General features: G+C 44.6%; 1 protein-coding gene across 1 annotated transcript; it reads left to right on the top strand.

Moving 5' to 3' along the window:
- Positions 1-620: 620 nt before the first annotated feature.
- LOC128741163 (PAX3- and PAX7-binding protein 1) lies at positions 621-19,738 on the top strand. Its single transcript, XM_053836771.1, has 8 exons — positions 621-1,086; positions 1,910-2,202; positions 2,617-2,866; positions 2,925-3,101; positions 3,168-3,818; positions 17,884-18,619; positions 18,687-19,010; positions 19,091-19,738. Exons 1-8 carry the CDS (start codon positions 744-746, stop codon positions 19,140-19,142), a joined length of 2,826 nt encoding a protein of 941 aa, XP_053692746.1. The 5' UTR covers positions 621-743; the 3' UTR covers positions 19,143-19,738.
- Positions 19,739-21,536: the final 1,798 nt, after the last annotated feature.

Below are 21,536 nucleotides of genomic sequence, written 5' to 3' on the forward strand. Positions count from 1 at the left end.
AGTTGGAAACAGCGAATATTTCATTCTCCGATCGAAACTCTACCATAATCGTTGGGAAAATGCAATGTGAAACAGATTAAACATGCTAGATCAGCACAAACAAATCGTATTTATGTGCATTGTCTGCATAAGCAAATGATGTCATATCGAGTATGACGTTTGAACCATTTTTAATTTGCACGTCGTGCAAACCAACGGGGTTCAAATTAAAAAGTGTTCAGATTAAAAACGGTCAAACGAACGGGGGTCCACGGTATATGGTGTTTGTATGAAATCTGGCAGCGGTAGCGTGCAGCGAGATCTGGCGCAGAGCACACAGTGTCCGAGGAATTATACAGAGCGGAGAAATTTTGTTCATTATCCAGCGTCTTAGGACGGCAAGCAAATTTAACGACAAATCCCCATGTACCGACAAATCGAGTGACAGTTATTATTGGCTGGATTTAAGAAAATATTCCCACCACCTTGATTCCCCGCGTATTTTCTTTCTATACGATTGCACATACGCCTTTTTGCTGGTTGCATTTCCATCAGAATGTTAGATGGCTAAAACTGGCAACACTGAGTTTGAGACGCTGTCAAAATTGGTGAAACTTGCAAAAATACGTCAAACGTTTTGTGTCTAGTGAGCTTATTTTCAATAATTATTCGCAAAATTCCACTAAATTTTGCATTTACTGCACATCAAACCATGCAATAAGCCTTACCCCGTCCGAGTGAAGCAAAAGTGCAAACCAACAGCCATGTCGCTCTTCCGGAAACCGAAAAAACCAATCCAGCGACGCGTTTTCAGCAGCTACGATGACGAAGAGGATTCTGCTGCCCCCGCTTCTTTTGCCAGCGGCAGCTCCGGGCCCTCTGCTCAGCAAGGCAATGGTACCCGGATGGAAGTGGATCCATTTTCGGCGCCTCCACCGCCAACGATCTCGTCCAAGTTGTCGTCCACTTCCAGCTCGTCGCGGAAGGATAAAAAACACTCGAAGAGCGGCTCTTCGGGTGCAAGCAACCAGTCACAGCAGCACCAGCCGGTCGGAACGAAGCTTGGCACCACCGCCAAAATGTCTTTGCTAAGTTTCGAAGATGAAGGTAACGATTTTCGCGTAATTGCAAGAGACGATGCGTATTCTGTGTGCTTCATGTAAAAATGAAGTTTTGACCTAATTGCTTTGTTTCAGGATTGAATGTTTAGTCATGTTTAACTTAATAAAGAAAAAAAAACGGGTCCAAGGGCCAGTGACGGCACCAAGAAAGTTTTGAAGGCTTTAGTTTTTAGGTTTAGGGCCGCCCCCGGTGCCTGAGCATTTGTTTCCTTTATTTTTCTTGTCAAGCCTGCGCGGCTATCGCGGCTGTTCGAAAAGTGATAATAGTTTTTGTTCTGATATCCGGCTCAGCTGCCAGGAGTGGTTTACTATAGTGGTCCGATAGAACCAGAATTGTTTTCTGCAAAGGATTTCAGCCAGCGGCTGGTTCGGCACATAGTTCTTTTGTTAAATGTGTGAAATTGTAATTTAGAGATTCGTTGGAATATTTCAAACCACGAACTATGAAATCAATAACAGGTTTAGTGTTGCTATTGTTTTATATTTAATCAATTTCAGCGCTTGTTTCCAAAAAAATCTTGTTTCATATGATTTAAGAAAAACGCACGCCAGCTGGATCGTTCCATTCAAAAATCGTCTTTACTTTATCCGTATTTGAAAGATGATCAAGAGTCCAAATACTACTGTGCAAACTAAGATTCCCTTTCCAATTTTGAAAAAACAACCGATCGTTGTTAATACTATACAGCACCCTTCCTCCCGAGCTCCTTCCGTAATAATGAGCATTCCAATTCATCATCAAATTTTAATTTTACCTCTCGTTTCAAAAACGTTTGTATCGACCCATCAACCGACCAAACCTGCCACAGAGGAAGGCGAAGTGTTCCAAGTGAAAAAGACCTCCCAGAGCAAGAAAATTATGAAAAACCTAGACAAGGAACGTCGCCGGAAACGTCACGCGGAAAAGAACGGTTCCAAAGAAAGCTACAGTGGCGGCGGCAGCAGCAGCAGCTATCCGTCAGCATCGGCGTCATCTAGCAAAAATGGCAAAGACTGTACTGCGGCCGCAGAAGACTCTTCTCATAAAGATAAATTAAAAAAGGAAAAGTGTGAAAATCCTAGTTCTAATATCCAAACAGAAATACGCACAGACGACTTTGTGGTAAGGTTATTATTATTCAATTTTCTACCATCCCACCCACTATTCCAAGTTTTTTGTCGCAAGACTTATTGACTTATTCGTTGTTACGCCTTAAATTCGTTTCAAATATTAGAGAAAAACATGTTCCAAACTATGTTAGCCGGCATCCAAACACGAAACACGGCTTTCAATTGTACCAATTTCACATTTGCTAATTTGCTACTCGCACGCAGACAAGGCCTGATAAAAGAAAGAAAAAAGCCAAACTACAATTCGTAGACCAAACCGCGATCGGAGTTGGACGCTTTCTCCAGGCTTACTGACCACCGCCAAAACGTCGTGTCATTACGCGATGATTCTAACATCCGACTTTGTCTTTTCTTTCTTCTTTCTCCTCCCATTGAAAACACAAAAAAAATCCGTTCAAAAATTTAGCTCGTGGTTAAGAAATCCGATCCGGACAATATGATACTGAATGGGCGGGCGGCACTGTGCGCCGGCAAGGACGATATGTCCTCCGAGGGGGAAGAGGATCAGCCCGGCGATGAGGACTCGGCCGGCGAGGGGCACCATCATCGGTTCGCGAAACCGGACAACTTTAAGATGTACTTGGAGAACGGTGTCATTCCGGATGCGGCCATGATACATGCCGCTCGAAAGCGCCGCCAGAAGGCCCGCGAGCAAGGTGAGTTACCTAATTCAAGGGTAGTTGGGAATCGCTGATGGGTGTCCTTTTCTGACAGGTGATTTTATACCGGTGGAAGAACCGAAGGAAGATAAAAGCAAGAAACGCGTGGTGCGAGAGGACGGTGCTGGGGATGGGTCGGATGAAGATGACGATCGAATCGATATGGCGGCGATTACGGGAGCCAAGGAACGCGAAGAACGCCGGGAGCAGTTTTATTCTGTTCAGCGAGAAGGTGCTTCGACGGGTGGTGTCATGATAATCGCTTCAAAAACTAACTTTTATTTCCTTTCCCTAACAGATTCTGCCGAGGAATCGGACGTAGAGTCAAAAGAATGGGAGAACCAACAAATTCGGAAAGGTGTCACGGGAGCGCAGCTGGTCTCGGCCCATCAGGAATCGGTTATATCGCAGTACCTGATCCAAGGTTTCAGTCACTCATATCAAACGACGGAAGAGGCCCCGCTTTCCACGGCAGCACTGCTGGAACAAGCGTACGCACGAAATTCCGGTCTGTCCAAAGCGAACACAAAAGCTGCCTCGGCTGGGTTGATTTCTCGGGTCGCTACCAGCGGCAAGCAGGATCAAAAGTCCGGTCCCCGAATGCCACAGGAAATTTTAAAACAAGTCACGGAACGGCATCAAACTACCAGAGAACTAAATTACAAGCATATCGCCGATATCGAACGAATTACACAAGAGGTTAAAGTGCTCAAGCTGGACCATCTGCAGAGCGAACAGAAAGCCCCGGCTGCCGCGGCAAAGTACCGATTCTACCAGGAACTCAAGTGCTACGTTAACGATCTGGTCGAATGTTTGGACGAGAAAATGCCTCAGCTTGCGGCTCTGGAGGAGCGAACATTGAACAGTATGAAAAAGTATTCCAGCATGCTGATCGAACGACGACGCCAGGATATGCGCGACCAGGCGAAAGAGATGGCCGATGTAGGCAGTAAGTATACTGTTTTTTAACCTATTTCAATCATCCTACTCGATGATCACTATTACGCACGCTGTACCAGCGCCATGTCCAGGCACCACATCTTCCCCCCCTTTTTTCTACGAATGTTCTTCAAATTTCGCTGGCTTCTTTCGGTATCGCTGCTGTTGCACTGGTACATCAAATTGCGGTTCGATTTCGAGTCCAAAAAACTCATTTTCACCGACCGTAACAGTCAGCTGATCATCAGCTGATCCACAGCTCCGGACTGGCAGGTAGATGGTATTTTCGAATGTCCGCAATCTTACCCGGAGGAGTAGAATCCCAAACTCCACCATCACAAGTTGTGCATTTTTTTAGTCAATTGGCTTTCCGTCTTATGATATAAACAAAATTCCTCCAATTAACACTCCAAATCCTTGGATTCCGTTTACTCGCCGTAAGGTCACACTCCGCTTGGTCTAATCAGTGCTCGCTGTGGTTCTGGTCGCTCTATTTCTATCGAACTCGAAGCTAACCCCACATTTTTCAAGGTAATTGTTGGTTCTAATTATCGGAACCAACTCCGATGGAAATGAGTGGTCTTTATTGTTCAGAAATTAGACTAGTTTTCAATTTCAACACTTTATTTTCAAACACTCACTATCACTGATTTACACTGAATACTTAATTATACTGACTGCTTGCACGCGCAGGTGCCGTCCTATATAGCAAGCAGAATGTTCTAGGTGCATAGACGGATTGTTCTGGAACGTTCTCTTTCTGGAATGTTCTGTTTCTGGAATAGGCAATAATTTTAAACGTACCGCTGAATTCAGGCATGTACATTCTCCCCGGGCGGGAATCCCGAATCTACTGTGTGATTGTTGTCCGCAGTTGGAAGTGGAATCACCTTCTTAGTAGCTCGACGATATACACCGGAAGCTGTTTTTACATCGGATACTCGGACGGCTCCTGGGACCGTTGTGATTATCATACCAAGATGCCGTGTTTGAGCTGGAGCATTGTCTTCAGAAAGGATTACAATCATATTCGGCTGTAAATTAGGTTGTTTCTTTGTCCATTTGCTTCTGGCTTGAAAGGTAGACAAATATTCTTTGGACCACCTTTTCCAAAAGTGATCACGGGGGTAATCTAAATATTGCCATCGGGAGAGTCGATGTATCGGGACGTCCAATAATGTTGGCTTGAATACTGACTGCAGCGGTCTTCCGAGTTGGAGATCTGCTAGAGTAATAGGGAGAGGATCGGCGGGATCCTCCGACAAGGCATACAACGGACGTGAGTTAAGTGTGGACTCGATATCCGTCAAAACTGTATAAAACTCCTTTTGTAGAGTTCGCTTCAGGTGGGTTTTGACGCTCTTCACTTCAGCTTCCCACAAGCCACCGAAATGTGGCGCACGGGGTGTAATGAACGTCCATTCGATTTCCGTCGGCAACAGGAGCTCTGATATCTTTACTTGTGTAGCTTCATCCCTTAATAATGGATACAGGCGACGTAATTCATTTGAAGCTCCAACGAAATTAGTTGCATTGTCAGACCACAACGCTCTTACCAGGACTCTGCGGTTCACGAAGCGATCTAAGGCAGCCATCTCGAGGTGGATGTTTTTGGTTGTAAAGCAGACGAACAAGGCGATGTTTATGTGCTTCGGTTTATAGCGGCCTTCCATTATCATCAGTGGGGCAGGTTTTCCTTGTGCAATGCACGTATTAAAGTTTCGACGGCAGAATGTCCGTGTGGTAAAAGGAATTGATGCTTGGAATCGTACGGTAAGCATGACTGTTTCAGACGACCTCCAACGCGAAGCAAATTCTTATCATGCAGAAACAGACTGAGTGATGCATACTTGTTGGATATCCTTCCACTGGCGAGGTTTTCAATTTCATCTGATAGTTCGGCATTTTGAATCACCCTTACAATGCATTCTAACGACCTTCTTATTTCAGGGACCGTCAAGTATGGTTTCGAAATTCTCTTCTCATGAGGAAGACGTGAGTTGCTGGTATAACGAAATATATTATAGGCAATAACTCTTTGAAGCTTTCGAAAATCACTGTATCTTGTAAATACCGGTAGTATGCTTGAGATGACGGATGATAGTGCGACGATATGATTTTCTTCCACTAGGAACGTTGGACCTTCCCACCATAGTCGTTTTATCTTGAACGCTGTGGGGCGTCTACTGGATTTTCACTGGTAGGAACATATGTCCAGTGGTGACCATCCGTAAGGCGATTGATTTCTATTACTCGATTGCGTTGAAAAATTTCTAGCTGGTTCGGTGATCTTTTCACCTAGGCTAATACAATTTGACTATCAGAATATAGCCAAACGTGTTTGATAGATAATTTAACTAATAGCTTCAAGAACATTTGTTAACAAGCGAGCTAATAACATGGCAGCACATAATTCCTTCCTTGGCAATCGCGAAGTTTTGATTTCATCGTCTGTTGTGCAAACAAGGTATAAGCAAGCTCCATACGCCTTGCCAGATGCATCTGCAAAACCGTGGATCTCATAACGAACAGCGTTGGGCGGTATCACACATCTAGGAATGCACAGCGTATTCAGTTCAGCAAGTGAATCGCGAAACTTGATCCATTCTTGAAGAAGATTAGCATCCAGAACTGTTGCGAACGCAACGGACAGACGATTTTCCGGTTCTTTAACAACGTACTTACTTACTTACTTACTTACTTACTTTAGTGGCAACGGTCCGTTACCGATCCTGCGCCGAACGAATTATGGTCCTCGAGTACCGTCGGTCCTGGGCGGCCGTTCTCCAATCTTCACGAACACCAGCTGAACGTGCATCGTCTTCGACAGTACACACCCACCGGGTGCGGGATCTGCCTCGGAGTCTACGGTCTCTTCCTGGTTCACTGCTGAAAATAGTTTTGGCTACTCTTTCATCGGGCATTCTGACCACGTGTCCAGCCCACCGCAGCCTGCCACATTTGCGCTACCTTCATTATATCAGCTTATTTGTATACTTGGTACAGCTCGTGATTCATGCGTCTGCGCCACACTCCATTTTCCATTTTGCCTCCAAGTATAGATCGCAGAATTTTACGCTCAAAACCCCCAAGCACTCGCCAATCAGCTTCCTTTAGCGTCCATGATTCGTGTCCGTAAAGGGCCACCGGGAGGATTAGTGTTCTGTAGAGCGCCAGTTTTGTGCGAATTTGCAAACTACGAGACTTCAGCTGACGTAATCCGTAGAAAGCCCGATTCGCGGCTGCAACTCGTCGTTTCACTTCGCGGCTTACATCGTTATCACATGTCATGAGTGTACCAAGGTATATAAATTCCTCCACTACTTCATATCGTTCCCCATCTAACTCCACCTCGGCACCAACACCACTCCCACGTTCCCTACCAGCAACCATGTACTTCGTTTTGGCGGTATTAATGGTAAGTCCCAATCTCGCAGCTTCCCTTTTAAAGGGCCTAAAGGCCTCTTCCACTGCTCTACGGTTGATTCCGATGATATCGACGTCATCCGCAAAACCAAGAAGCATGTGAGATTTCGTGATGATAGTTCCAGTCCTTTCCACGTTTGCCCTTCGTAATGCACCTTCCAAGGCAATGTTGAATAGCCGGTTAGAGAGTACATCCCCTTGCTTCAGTCCATCCAACGTCACGAAAGCAGCAGAGGTCTCTCCCGCTATTCTATCGCATGATTTGGACCCGTCCAGCGTCGCACGTCCAGCGTAACTAGTTTCGTCGGAAAACCATATTCTAGCATTATCTGCCATAGCTCATTTCGTTTAACTGAATCGTACGCCGCTTTGAAGTCCACAAACAGATGGTGTGTCTGCAAGTTGTACTCCCGGAACTTGTCTAGCAACTGACGCAGGGTAAACATCTGATCCGTCGTGGAACAACCCTCACAAAAACCACCTTGGTACTCGCCGACGAAGGACTCCGTTAACGGTCTCAGTCTGCAGAACAGAATACGGGAAAGTACCTTGTAGGTAGAATTGAGCAATGTAATTCCTCGATAGTTTTTACACTCCAGTCGATGTCCCTTTTTGAAAATTGGGCAAATGAGGTTTCAGCCGGGATACCGTCCTTCCCAGCAGCCTTACCGTTTTTCCTCTTGTGTTGGTGGCTCCACAGCTTGACCATCGCTTACAATTCCTATCCTGTACCTGCTGATCTCCGCATTTACCTCTCCATTCAACAGTGTCTGAAAGTGCTCCTTCCACCTGGCTGCTACTGCCGTTTTGTCAGTAGACAGGTTGCCAGCACTATCTTTGCACATCACAGGCATGGCAAAATTCCCACATCTCACCGTTTTATAGAAACTCCGTGAGTCTTTGCTGACGTATCGCTCCTCTGCGCCGGCGAGCACGTGCTCCTCGTACTCGCGTTTCTTTAGCTTAGTTACTTATACGAATTAAAGTTATGTGAAATTAAAAATATTGCGTTCGACAATGTTTACGGCAAAATAAACATATCGCGTTCCATTTTTTTTAAATTTAAAAATAGATTTTTTTGGCTGCATAAAGGTTGATGTGACGTTGATTAAGTGACTGGAAAAGCAAATTGCATAACTATTTCTCGTTCTAAAAATAGAATCGACAGCAAGTGCGAAAAACCTCTATTAAGCTTCATTGCAGCTTTAAAAGCAGCTATTAACAAGCTCGAAGCTTGATAAAATCGCCAGATTTAGATGTTTAACCCTCTCTGTCCTATGGTAGCACAGGTGCTCCATGACTTCCGATACTAAAATTGGCGATAAATTTTTTGAGGCATTCAAATAGGGATATTTTGATTTTATAACGTAGTAAAAACATTGTTTTACAAGCTGTATAGTTGCGTTTGACGAATTGCTAATTAGCAGTTTTGCCACAAAGAGTGCCTTTTGTATTTTACGCCGTAGTTCCACTGTTTCTAGTCCCAGCAAACGACAGCGATCAGAACATGGCGCTAGACTATTAGGGTCACGCCAGAGTAGATTGGGCAGAGCCAGTCGTATAAACCTTTTCTGTACTTGTTCGATCCGGAGACTCCAGTAGAGCTGGTGCGGAGTCCAGATTAGGCTTGCACTTTTGAGGAGCGGACGAACTAGCTCACAGTAGCGTGCTTTGAGGTCATTGCGGATCATTAAAATCAGGTCCTGTTTTGGCAAAAAAATCCTAACTGACGGGGGTTGCTTTGGAAATTATCATTGCACGATCAAATGCCAGTTTCGGTTCAAGAGTGACGCCAAGGTCATTTACATAAGCAACCTTTTTCAGAACCAGATCATCGATTCTGTCGTCAAATACGATAGGCGATTTGATCCGTCGGAATGTAATTACCTCGAATTTGGTAATAATAATCGTCAATTTGCACCAATTCACAAATATGTCCGAAAGTATTTGAAGGCGACGACAATCTTCGAAGCAATGACTCGTCAAGTATATCTTAAGATCATCAGCATATCCCAGTCTATAACCAGTGCCAAGAGCAGAGGCAGCGTCGTTAAAGAATAAAATAAATAAAAGTTGGCCCCAAGTTACTGCCTTGGGGTACACCAGATTTATTTGTGAATGGGGATGATAGTTGTGACTCGACTTTCACCAGCAGAACCCAATCGGATAAATACGAGCGAGCGCAGCCATGTGGCAAACTTTTGCGCAAAGCGCCTAGACGTGAGATTTTGTCGAGCAGTATGCGGTGATTGATTCAAATGCGGTTTTTAAATCGGTCTAAATCTACTTTTACCTTACGTTCCAATTCCAACTCAGTGATACAGTGATTTCAGGTGAAGTCTAGAAGATTCGTTGTCACGGAACGGCCGGCCATGAACCCATATTGGTCTGTCGAAATATAGTGTCTAGAGCGTTGAGCTGATGCGGCACTCAAAATTATTTCGAATAATTTGAAAGCAGCAGATAAACTAGAAGGTAATACTACGGTAATTTCTCTTCTCTTCGCCACTCTTAAAGACCGAAAACATGCTTCCAGAGAATGCTTCCAAACCTTCGGAAATTTTCCTTACACGAATGAGTTATTAATACTGCAACACAAAGGTACAGCCAAATCTTCGCTGCTCCGGCAAAAGGCAACGGCAGGGGTTTTATCGTGTCCAGCACGATGCGATGTGTTTAATTTTTTGGCAGCAGCGGTAATCATATCACGGATATCGAAGTACTATTGTTGAACCACCAAAATTGAAAGGCACTGCACTGGTTAAATGAACAACTTTATTGTGTGTAAGACAGCTTCAAATCTATTTAAATAGACATAATTTAATTAACATTTAACATAATTAGTGATATTAATACGTACAAATCAGTGGACCTCTTACACTTTTCCAATTTCGCGGTTAACAATATAGGTTAAGTTCTTCTTCTACATAATTAAGTATAATTTAGTGTCTAGGTTCAATATTTATGATTAAGTATCTAGTTTCATAAGTTTTAATAATTATTTACCGTAGCTAGCCGTACTATTTATAGATTTAAGGTCTATTGTAGCACGAAAAGTATTTAACTTTACACTTTTAGTATAAGACGAATAATTACGCATGTGCTTTCACCGATTCACATTTGTTCTTTGTTCGTACTGACAGACCGTATCTAGCGTAGAGCCCGGAGCATTGTCCGGAGCAATGTACGTGTAGCATTGTCGCTGAAAAACTCTCTGGGTGCTTCACGACGGCAGACGAAACGCCGAATGCAGGAGATACACGACGATGTGGACAAGCTGTATGCGACTTCAAGGTGGACGGCGCGTACTGTCAGACAAGTGAATAGCGCTATCCACCTTTTTACGTTCGAGCGGCCGAGGAAGTAGTCCACTCCGACGTAACTGAATGCACGATCATGTACAGCTAATCGTGCGAATGGCAAACGTGCCATCGGGGGAACTGTCGGAAGTGTTTTCCAAACTTTACAAAGTTGACAATTTCGTTCAACAGTTTTCACTACGGATCGAAGTCTTGGTACAACGAACAGTTGACGAATTTCGTTCACCACAGTTTCTAAGTTTGCATGACGATAAAGGGGATGATAACGCGCAGCAAGTAGCTCGGTGTATCGATGCTTTCTGGGCAAGATGACGGGAAAACGGACGCTGTGGGGTAGATGTTTCGCTGCTGCAAGACGACTGTTCTGCCGCACAATCCCTGTTCATCCATCATCGGCATGAGTTGATAAATGGTGCTTAATCTCTCGATTGATTGCTTCTGGTCTTCCGGTAATGTTTTATTATTTCTTAGTGTCGCCACCTCATCCGCGAAGGCTTCCATCCGTACTTGCTTAAGGATCACGATGTCGGCGGCATACAGCTCTTGTTGTGTCAGTTGCCCAGAGTTTTCTTCTCCTCTCTTTCTTGTGTTAGAAATAAATCGCAGTACAAAGGCCATGCTACGTTGCAGCCTTTTCCATTTAGAGAACCGATAGTAATCGATCACTGGAATCCAATTGGCATGGAAGAGAACTGACGGCCGGCCTTCTTCAACTGTGTCTACGACAATATCCGCAGGACTCGGCCACTCTTGTTCCGGAAGACTCAAGAACTTTGGACCATTAAACCATTTGCTGTCGTTGCTGAAGTAGAGTCCGCTGCCCCACTTTGTTGCTTCATCTGCTGGGTTTAACTCCGACGGCACCCACCTCCATTTGTCGACTACCGTGTTTTCGAGGATTTCACCGACTCGGTTCGCCACGAACGGTCGATAGTTTCTCGGATCCGGACGAATCCACGAAAGCACAACCGAACTGCCTGTCTATATAACTCGCGTCCTGACGGAAATGGAGTGGTTTGCTTGTACTAACTTCATCATTCGTACTCCCAGTACGCATCCTTGTAATTCCAACTTAGCAATGGTCATTGGTTTCAACGGCGCCAACTTTGCCTTCGCGGCAATCAACACACATTGGGACGAACTACTTTCGTCGATTGTTCGCAGGTACAGTGCACAGGAATAGGCAAGCAAGCTAGCATCTAAGAAGACGAGGAGTTCAGTATCCTCCATACGTACGCGTTGATGCTTTCGAGAAATAGCAGCGAGGAATACGGACATTTGCGATATATGATAGCATTTTGGCCCATCTTCTCCAATCTGCATACTGTCTGTCGCTGACTTCTGCATCCCATTCGATTCCACCACGCCACAGGTCTTATATTAAGATCTTCCCGTGAATTAGAAACGTTACTAATAAGCCCAACGGGTGAAACAGGGTCAAGACGCGGCGTAGCACTTGCCTCTTCGTTAGAACTTTGTCGTTTTCCAGGAGATAATGAACTTCATCGCTCATTCGAGTACTGAACGATAGTTCGTCCGTCAATGGATCCCATAACATCCCCAGCACGCGCTCAGCATGATTACTCGTTGTCGTTAAGCTTTTATTGACAGCAGCTTGTGTCTCACCAAGGTGCTGCAGTACGCTTTCACTATTTGAAATCCAGTTCCTCAATTGAAACCCACCGTTACGGAAAATTTGACGAACTTCTTCAGAAATACGACAAGCTTCTTCTTCCGACCCAAAGCTGTCAAGATAATCGTCTACATACGTACTCTGGAGTATACCATCTGCTGATCTGGGAAACCGGTCGCTATGCTCTCGCGCGTTCTGATTCTTCACAAATTGAGCCGATGCTGGCGAACACGTTGACCCAAACGTAGCAACATCGACCAGGAAGATTTCCGGATCATGCTCTGTATCCGTACGTCAAAGAATTCGCTGCGCATGCTTGTCGGCAGCACGCATTCGTATCTGCAAAAACATTTCCTTCACATCGCAGCACACTGCGATCGAACTGCCGAACGCGGAATAGTACGCCCAACAGCGGCACTGCTGATCCGCTCCCTTCATTAACACACTGTTCAGCGAAACTCCATTCACCTTGGCTGCAGCATCCCAAACAATGCGTATTTTCCCTGGCATCTTCGGATTAGTTACGACACCTATGGGGAGATACCAAATTCGTCGAGGATCAGCTTCCTTTAGTTCGTCGGTTATAGCTTTATGGATATAGCCCTTCTTCACGAAGTCTTGCATCTGTTGGAGAACGTTGGCTTTCAAGCTTAGATCACGTAACATATTTCTCTCCAGGCATTCCAGCCTGCGAAGCGCCATTGTATAGCTATCCGGCAACTCCACGTCGGGATTCTTCCATAACAAGCCGGTTTCAAATTTTTGACCGACACGAACCGTCGTTTGCGCCAACAAATCCAGTGCGGTGCCTTTCAATTTTGGTGGTTCAACAACTATCAACAGCTCCTGTTGGTCCGGGATCATCCGGGCGACATAAATTAGATTCAGTGGTTGACTCAGAACTATCAAAAAGGCTTCCAACGGAATCGCAGAGCATTTTCGTTTCGAACGTCACAAACGTCTATAACTTTTTCGGATTTCTGCGCAGGTTTGTTTGAACGCCCAGAACGTACGACTTATAGAGACTTGGCCGCGACTTGGAGATTTGGCCGTCTATAATCCTCATTGGTGCGCTTAAAGGCGTGTTTAGTTTGAATAGTATGCCACCGACAAAGTTTAGGTTGGCATTTATTACTGTGGGATATGAGTCATCAATATTCAAACATACAGAACGTTATCCAAGATAACCCGCGACGACAATACTGATAGACGGTAAATTTAAAAAGCTTTTTCATGGGACTTGCAAAAAGCAAGCTGTTGAAGAAACAAATCTAAGTAGCAGTCGATTTAATATTCATTTGTTCTTAAGGTCTGTTACCTAGATATTTTTCCTTAGTTACTAATAAACCACTGTTCAAGAAACATCATATTCGTTATTCGTCCATAGGTTATGGGCCCAGTTCGACAGAAATTTGAAAATTCTTGAAGCAGTTTTTTTTCGGAATTGTTCCAAACTTGGAAGACTCTAGAAGCAGCAAGTTTTAAGAACTGAAAATTCCGGCAGCAGCGAGCAGAATGACCACAAGCGCGAAAAAGGCTGGGGTAGTTCAGTTTGCTGGAGAAGGTTTCGATACGTGGAAATTTCGAGTCGAAACGCAATTAGCAGCTCACGGAGTTTTGGAGGCAGTGAAACAGGATCCGCCGGCTGAAGACGCAACTGAAGCAATAAAAGCGGCGTTCAAGGACAAAAACGATAAGGCAAAAGCTCTTTTGGTGGCCTTTATTGCAGATAGTCATTTGGAGTATGTTCGGGACAAGGAAACGGCAAAGGAAATGTGGGAATCTTTGGCCAATACGTTTGCAAAGAAAGGATTTGCTGCACAAACGTACATTCGTAAGTCTCTTTCGCTACTGAAAATGGAGGAAGGAACACCGTTAAAAGACCATTTCCGGAAATTTGATGAGCTGACAAGGCAGCTCAAAGATGCGGGAGCTACCGTGACCGAACTGGATCAGGTGAGCCAACTTTTCATAACTTTGCCGGCCTCCTTCGATGTTACAACAACGGCGATGGAAAATCTCCCTGACGACAAGTTGTGCTTGGATACCGTAAAAGCACGTCTGTTGGCACAGGAACAGAAAAACAACGGGCGAGAAGGTGGTTCAAGTACTAGCAACGGATCTGACGGTGTAGTGTTGGCAGCAAAGCATGGAAAAAAGCAATTTGTTAGGAGCAATTTCGCAGGAAAATGCTATAACTGTGGACTTTTCGGGCATAAACGTTCATTCTGTCCGAAGGCAAAGAAGCAAACGGTACGGGCAAATGCAGCGGAGATTCCGGTTGATCGTGAAATAGCCTTGGTTAGTTCAAAGGAAGCAGAGGTGTTACCTGGTAACAAACTGGAATGGATTTTGGATTCTGGAGCTAGCAGGCATATGGTGAAGGAAGAAAACTATTTGTCTTCTGTCAAAATGTTGCCGGCCCCGGTGACTATCGAAAGTGCCAAGGATGATGAAAGTATGCAGGGCATTAAGGAAGGAACCGTTACTGGGAAAGTGAAGACGCAAACCGGAAAAGTGACATTGAAAATAAGTCACGTAATGCATGTTCCTCGTCTGAAGTATAATCTTCTGTCTCTGGCTGCTCTTTTGAAAGTAGGAGTGCAAATACAATTTTTACCAGATCGTGCACTCCTTACCAAAGATGGAGAGCACATCGGCGAAGCGGTTTTACGAAGAAACTTGTTTTATTTGTCGATGGATGTGGATACTGGTGTTGTATTAGCTGCAAAAATTGATTGCGATAAGCTGGAACTATGGCACCGTCGATACGGACACCTGAGTTATCGAAATTTGAAGAAGCTGCAAAGTTCAAAAATGGTAAAAGGCATGGATGAACTACGAGGTGATGGTGGTTTTTGTGATACCTGCGCGGAAGGAAAGCTAGTACGTTTGCCCTTCTGTGGAACAAGACCCGCTACTACAAGACCGTTGGAGAGAGTACATACAGATGTTTGTGGAAAAATCACGCCTGCAACACACGATGGGTTTCAGTATTTTGTTTCGTTTGTGGACGATTACACTCATTTTGCTGTCGTGTACCTTATGAAGTCGAAAGATCAAGTGTTTGATTACTTCAAGGTATATGAGGCAATGGCGACGGCGAAGTTTGGAGTAAAGATTGCTAATCTTCGTTGCGACTTGGGACGAGAGTATTTCAGTAAGCAACAATTGACGTTTTACAAGCAGCAAGGAATACAGGTGGAATCCACAGTTGGTTACACTCCTCAACACAACGGAGTAGCTGAACGATTCAACCGGACAATTTCGGAAAAGATGCGAACTATGCTGATCGAATCGGGTGCGCCAAAATATTTATGGGGTGAAGCTGTACTGAATGCAGTCTATGTAATAAACCGAAGTCCGACGGAGGCTCTTTCAAACAAAACTCCAGCAGAAATGTGGCATGGTGAAAAACCTGCGGTAGACAAGCTACGTGTGTTTGGTTGCGTAGCTTATTCCTGGATTCCAAAACAAAAACGAAGCAAATTGGATGCAACTGGACAACGATGTGTAATGCTTGGTTATGCTCCATGTGGATACCGTTTATGGTCACCTGGTAGTAGAAAATTAATCGTTGCCCGTGATGTGCGGTTCAATGAAGCAGAATTCCCGTTTAAGAAGATCGTCGATAAGCAGTTCTCTGGCGAAACAGTGATTCCTTTACTGATTCCACAAATGCAAGGGCAAGAGGGGGATGAAGTGACAGCAGAGGAAGACGAATTTGTCGATGCTCCTGATGTTGAAGAGTTAGAGCAAACGGAGCAAGAGGGGGAAAGTGAAGAATCAGAAGCAGATACGTCGGCACTCCCACCACAACAGGTAGGTAGTAACTCTCCAGGCGAGTCTACACCAAGGCACAGTGGTCGGGAGTGCAGGAGACCAGGTTGGTTTAAAGAATTCTTAACGTCATACGGAGCAAATTCTGCTGTTGAATTTTCTCAGGTACCAAACAGTTACGATGATATCAGCAAACATCCAGATCGTGCGCAGTGGCTACAGGCAGTCGAAGAAGAACTATTGGCGTTGAATAAAAATCACACGTGGGTGCTGGTGAAGAAGCCTGCGTCTGTTGTTCCAGTCCCTAGTAAATGGGTTTTCACGTTGAAGGCGGATGCTGATGGTAATCCTGTGCGTTTTAAAGCTCGTTTGGTAGCCAAGGGCTTTATGCAGAGGAAACACGTTGATTATGAAGAGACATTCGCGCCGGTTGCAAGATTGAACACAATTAGAACTGTATTGGCTATAGCAAATAATCGCTGTTACGAAATACATCAAATGGACGTTCGCACGGCGTTTCTGAACGGTGTGCTGGAAGAGCAAGTATACATGGCAGTACCGGATGGTGTAATGGCTGAAGAAAATGAGGTTTGCTTATTGAAACGTTCTCTGTATGGTTTAAAACAGTCCCCACGTTGCTGGAACAGTCGTTTTAATGAAGTCTTGGAGATCCATGGTTTTACTCGTTCACGATACGATTATTGTTTATACACCAGACAGCAAGATGGTGATACTGCATACATTGTTGTATATGTAGACGATCTCTTGATTGCAGCCAAGAGTGTCAGGAATATTGCGGAAATTAAAAGTATATTTACGAAGAGTTTCGATATGGCTGATATGGGCGAACTTCATCATTTTCTCGGTATTAAGGTAGAGCGCGACCGAGCGAATGGTGTTATGAAGCTTTCTCAGTTGGGACTTATTGAAAAGATTCTGGAGAGGTTCGGCATGAGTGACTGTAAGTCGTGCAATACACCCGCTGAAGTGAGGTTGCAGTTACGACGATACGAAGGACAATGTGAGCAACCATACCGTGAACTCATAGGAAGCCTGATGTATCTTATGCTGGGAACAAGGCCGGATTTATGCTATATTGTTGGCTATTTATCGAGATTCCAGGATGCAGCAGGACCGGAGCACTGGAAGCACGCAAAACGAGTGTTACGATACCTTCAAGGTACTAAACGTTTTAAACTAGTATACAAAGGCAATGCCCATTCACCACCTGTAGTTGGTTTCGTCGATGCGGATTTTGCTAGCGATGAAAATGATCGAAAATGTGTCTCAGGATATCTACTGAAGGTTTTCAACTCAACCGTAGCTTGGTCTTCAAAGAAGCAAAACGCTGTAGCAATGTCGTCAACTGAAGCAGAATATATTGCTATGAGCAGCTGTGTAAGCGAAACATTATGGCTGTGTGGACTAATGACCGATGCAATGGAAGCTGAAAATATATATCCCGTACCAGTTTTCGAGGACAACCAAGGTGCAATAGCAATGGCGCAGAAGGAAGAAACAAAGAGGGCTAAACACATAGACGTTAAATATCATTTTGTACGAGAGGCTGTCGCTAAAAAGCAGATTCAACTGGTATACATAACAACACAACAACAAGAGGCAGATCTCTTAACGAAGGCTTTAGCATCACCTCAATTCCTGCACTTGCGGGATAAAATAGGATTAGCTGAAATCAACTGAGAGGGGGTGTTGAAGAAACAAATCTAAGTAGCAGTCGATTTAATATTCATTTGTTCTTAAGGTCTGTTACCTAGATATTTTTCCTTAGTTACTAATAAACCACTGTTCAAGAAACATCATATTCGTTATTCGTCCATACAAGCGTTTTCTGCAAAATAGTACAAGATACCATGGTTCTTGTTTCAGTATACATACAGTGATTTATACTTTTTCAGAAACCTTCAAACGCCAGCACGACGATCCGGACCGAGTGCGGCGGGCAGCGGAACGAGAAGGTCGCCGAACACGCCGGCGAAGAGATCGCGAGAAGAACGAAACGGCCGATTCCCATCTGGACGGTATGTCCAGCGACGATGAGGTAGCGGACATCGAGATACAGCAATATCAGACGAGCCTGAAGGAGATCGCACTGGACGCGTTCCACGTGTTCGACGACGCCGACGAAGAGTACAGCGATATTGGTTGCATTTTGGCGAAGTTTCAAAACTGGCGCGAGCACGAAATGGACGCTTACAAAGATGCGTACGTTAGTCTTTGCTTGCCGAAAATCGTTGGGCCGTTAATTCGGTTGCGGCATGTCCTGTGGAACCCAGTCAGCGGTCAGGATGAGTTCGAATTCGAACGCGAAGAGTGGTACCGTAGTTGCGCCCTCTACGGACGACGACCAGACGAAACGGAAATCAGCTTAGCGGAAGATCCGGATGTACGCTTAATTCCAACACTTATCGAAAAAATTGTACTTCCCAAGCTAACGGCGTTGATAGAGCAAGTGTGGGACCCTCTGTCGACCACACAAACGCTAAAGCTCGTGCGGTTAATCAACCGTCTCAGTCGAGATTATCCATCCCTAAGGAGGACCTGCAAACAGCTGAGGACTCTCTTCCAAGCAATACTGGATAAACTGAAACTAGCGGTTGATAACGACGTTTTCATTCCGGTCTTTCCCAAACAGTAAGTTGAACAATCTATACTGAGATAAAACATTTCAATAAGCAACCTAATCACCACCTCTTCTCAGAATGCAGGAGGCCAAATCCTCCTTCTTCCAGCGACAGTTCTGCAGTGGGTTGAAACTGCTCCGGAACATCACCTGCTGGCAGGGCGTCATCGCGGACGGTCCGCTGACCGAGCTGGCAATCGGTTCCCTGCTGAACCGATACCTGCTGAACGGAATGCGCGTCTGCACGCCAACGGATGCCCTCAACAAGGCGTCGATGATCGTGTACACCTTGCCGCGGGTTTGGCTCACTGCCGGATCGACCATCGTCCAAAGTATGAGCCAGTTTGTGGCCGTACTGCGTCACGTCGAAGCCCAGCTGGACTCGTCCATTGCCGGCCACGGGTAAGTATAGTGTTGGTGCCGTTCGGCCTCACTTTTATCAACAGTTGATTTAACTGTTTTTTTCTCTCCACTATTTGCAGAGAATTACTCAAAAAAGTCCAGGATATATTGTCTAGTTTGCACGTCACTTAAAAAGGCGAAGGAAGGTCACCGCTACTGCTCCGATCGGTAGATTAGATTAGCTTAGATTTTTAATTAATTAATCAACAATCTCAGATGATAGAATTCTTCACCTTGATAAAAGTAAAATGCCAGAACGTTAAATCTTAAATATTAGAGTTGCAATAGTCGCAGGTGGAGGTGTAAACATTACATTCGGTAAAGGTTCGGAAATTAGTCTCTTGGCAGGACCCTCGACAGTTTGTGGCTTCCTTGAGGACAATTAGAGCTGTTACAGGTAAGTTTTTTTTGCTTCCAATTTATGAACAATCTTCAACGAGCGAACTTCTGCTTGGGAAGTTCTTGCTTTTGGCTTTTATCTGCCTTGCCGAATGTAGATCCTTACCAATACTAGATACTTCACACACATCACACGGAACAGAAAATGGATGCAATTTTGTAAAACTTGATATTTCTTTTCAAAGTAGTCAAAGTAAAGTCAAATGAAACTCTATGACTGGTTGTTATGCGGTTATGAGCGGACTGTTAAAATCGAACTATCAGACTACAGAATCGAACTGGTTAAGATTTTCCAAATCGTGAAAGTAATTTAACTTAAAGTTAGATTATAGCCGTAATATTACTTATCGTGTAATGATGCAATTCCTGCAGTTTTTGTTGAAAGAAATGAGTCCTGGTGATAAATATGGCTTTTTGGTCAACGGGTTTCAGTCAAAGAGTTCATCTGCTGTATAGGCCAACGTTTCAAGGATCTATTTCCTTGTCCTATTTCCTGGTATTCACCAGTAACATTGAGTAACCGGTTAAAATGGTCGTATAAATAATATCGTATAAATGCCAAAATTCCGACGTGTTAATCATAGTAGCCAATGCATGGATTCAACTATACATAATACATAACCCTACAATCTACAAACACAGGCAATTTTTAGAAGCACGTGGCATGCGAGTTGGTGCCTCTGTCACCAGCAATATCATTTTGTTGCCGCTGAAAGTTTCGGTCGAGAGTCCCAGAATTCCATGAAATTTTGTGTACGTTTTACGTTCCATACCTATGTACTTATGTATGTTGTTAATGTTAATGTACCTACTTAATTTTCTCAGCAATCCATTAAAATATCTGGTCAAAAATTTTCACTGAATCTTGTAAAGCAGATCCAAAGTATAGCTGAAAAAATTATCGAAAATCAGGTTATGCAACAGAAACAGTAATAGACAGTTACTTCCGCCTGTTCTGCAGAACAAAGGGATGAAATTAGATAACTCCACCTCCGACCCGTGTTGACTTTGGCCTGGCAGCTGCGTCGGCTAAGCTGCGTCGCCATGAGCCGCTGCGTCCTCGGAGTTCTGTTGCCATCAGCCGTAGATTACATCGACGGTGGCGGTCCTTGTTGGATACCCAGTTGTTTTTGCGTTGTCTTCGGTGAGACGTGCCCCGTCTCATACCGTCATCATATCTACCAACATGTCTTCGGCCGGCCAATACAGTCAACTTATTTTTCATGTCTTTGAATAAGCAGTATTTCATATTAATATGCTTCGATCGCTAATCTACCTTTTCCATTATCAACTTACCGGTTGTAGCTTTGATTGTCCTCGCGGATGCAGTTCAGGTCGTTCAGTAGCTTCAGTATCCATTGAAATTCTTGGCATGCGTCGGCTAGTGTGATGAACTCGGCTTCTGTGGATGATAGAGCCACGCACGATTGCTTCCCCGGCCCAGTCTGCGTCGCAGTAGACCTCCAAGATCTGCACCACAAATTGTCTTGTACCCTTTTAGCCTCGTTCCATTTCTTGGTCATTGGTTTGCAGACAGAACGAATTAATGGAGATGTCCGGTCGTGGATTCACCGCGATATACTGCAAACGTCCTACCAGGCTCTGGTAAAAGTCGCTTCTTGGCTTCAGGATCCATCGGAAATTTTAATCCGTTTGGCATCCGTGTTGGTTTAAACAGCAACCTGTAGTGGATTTAGTCACCTGAATCCGAAAAAACAGCTGGATGTCATCCAACACAGTCAACTTGAAACATTGTTTCAGGTGGTTAACGATTTCTTGAAAGCCCTCCTCGCTGCTGGCTGCACATGACCGAGTCGTCAACGTAGGTGAGAAGGAACGAGCTCTGGTCATTCTTAGTCCGAAGATAGAAGCAGCTGACTGATGAAATTCTGCTTGCTTGAAGACGTTGTCGATGGTTCTGTTCTACACTCATGCCGCTTGCTTCTTCAGTCCATACAAACCCTTTGAGACGGCATATCATCGCTTTTGTAACCGCGACACCGCTGGTTCCGTACCCTTCATGTAAATTTCTTCATCCAATCTGGAGCGATGGTCAATAGCGTCCGGAATGTGACTTGACGGGTTACAGGAGCGAAGATTTCATCCAAATCGGTCTCGTACTTCTGT

The sequence above is a fragment of the Sabethes cyaneus genome, chromosome 3 (assembly GCF_943734655.1).
Source record: "Sabethes cyaneus chromosome 3, idSabCyanKW18_F2, whole genome shotgun sequence".
Taxonomy (NCBI): Eukaryota; Metazoa; Arthropoda; class Insecta; order Diptera; family Culicidae; genus Sabethes; species Sabethes cyaneus.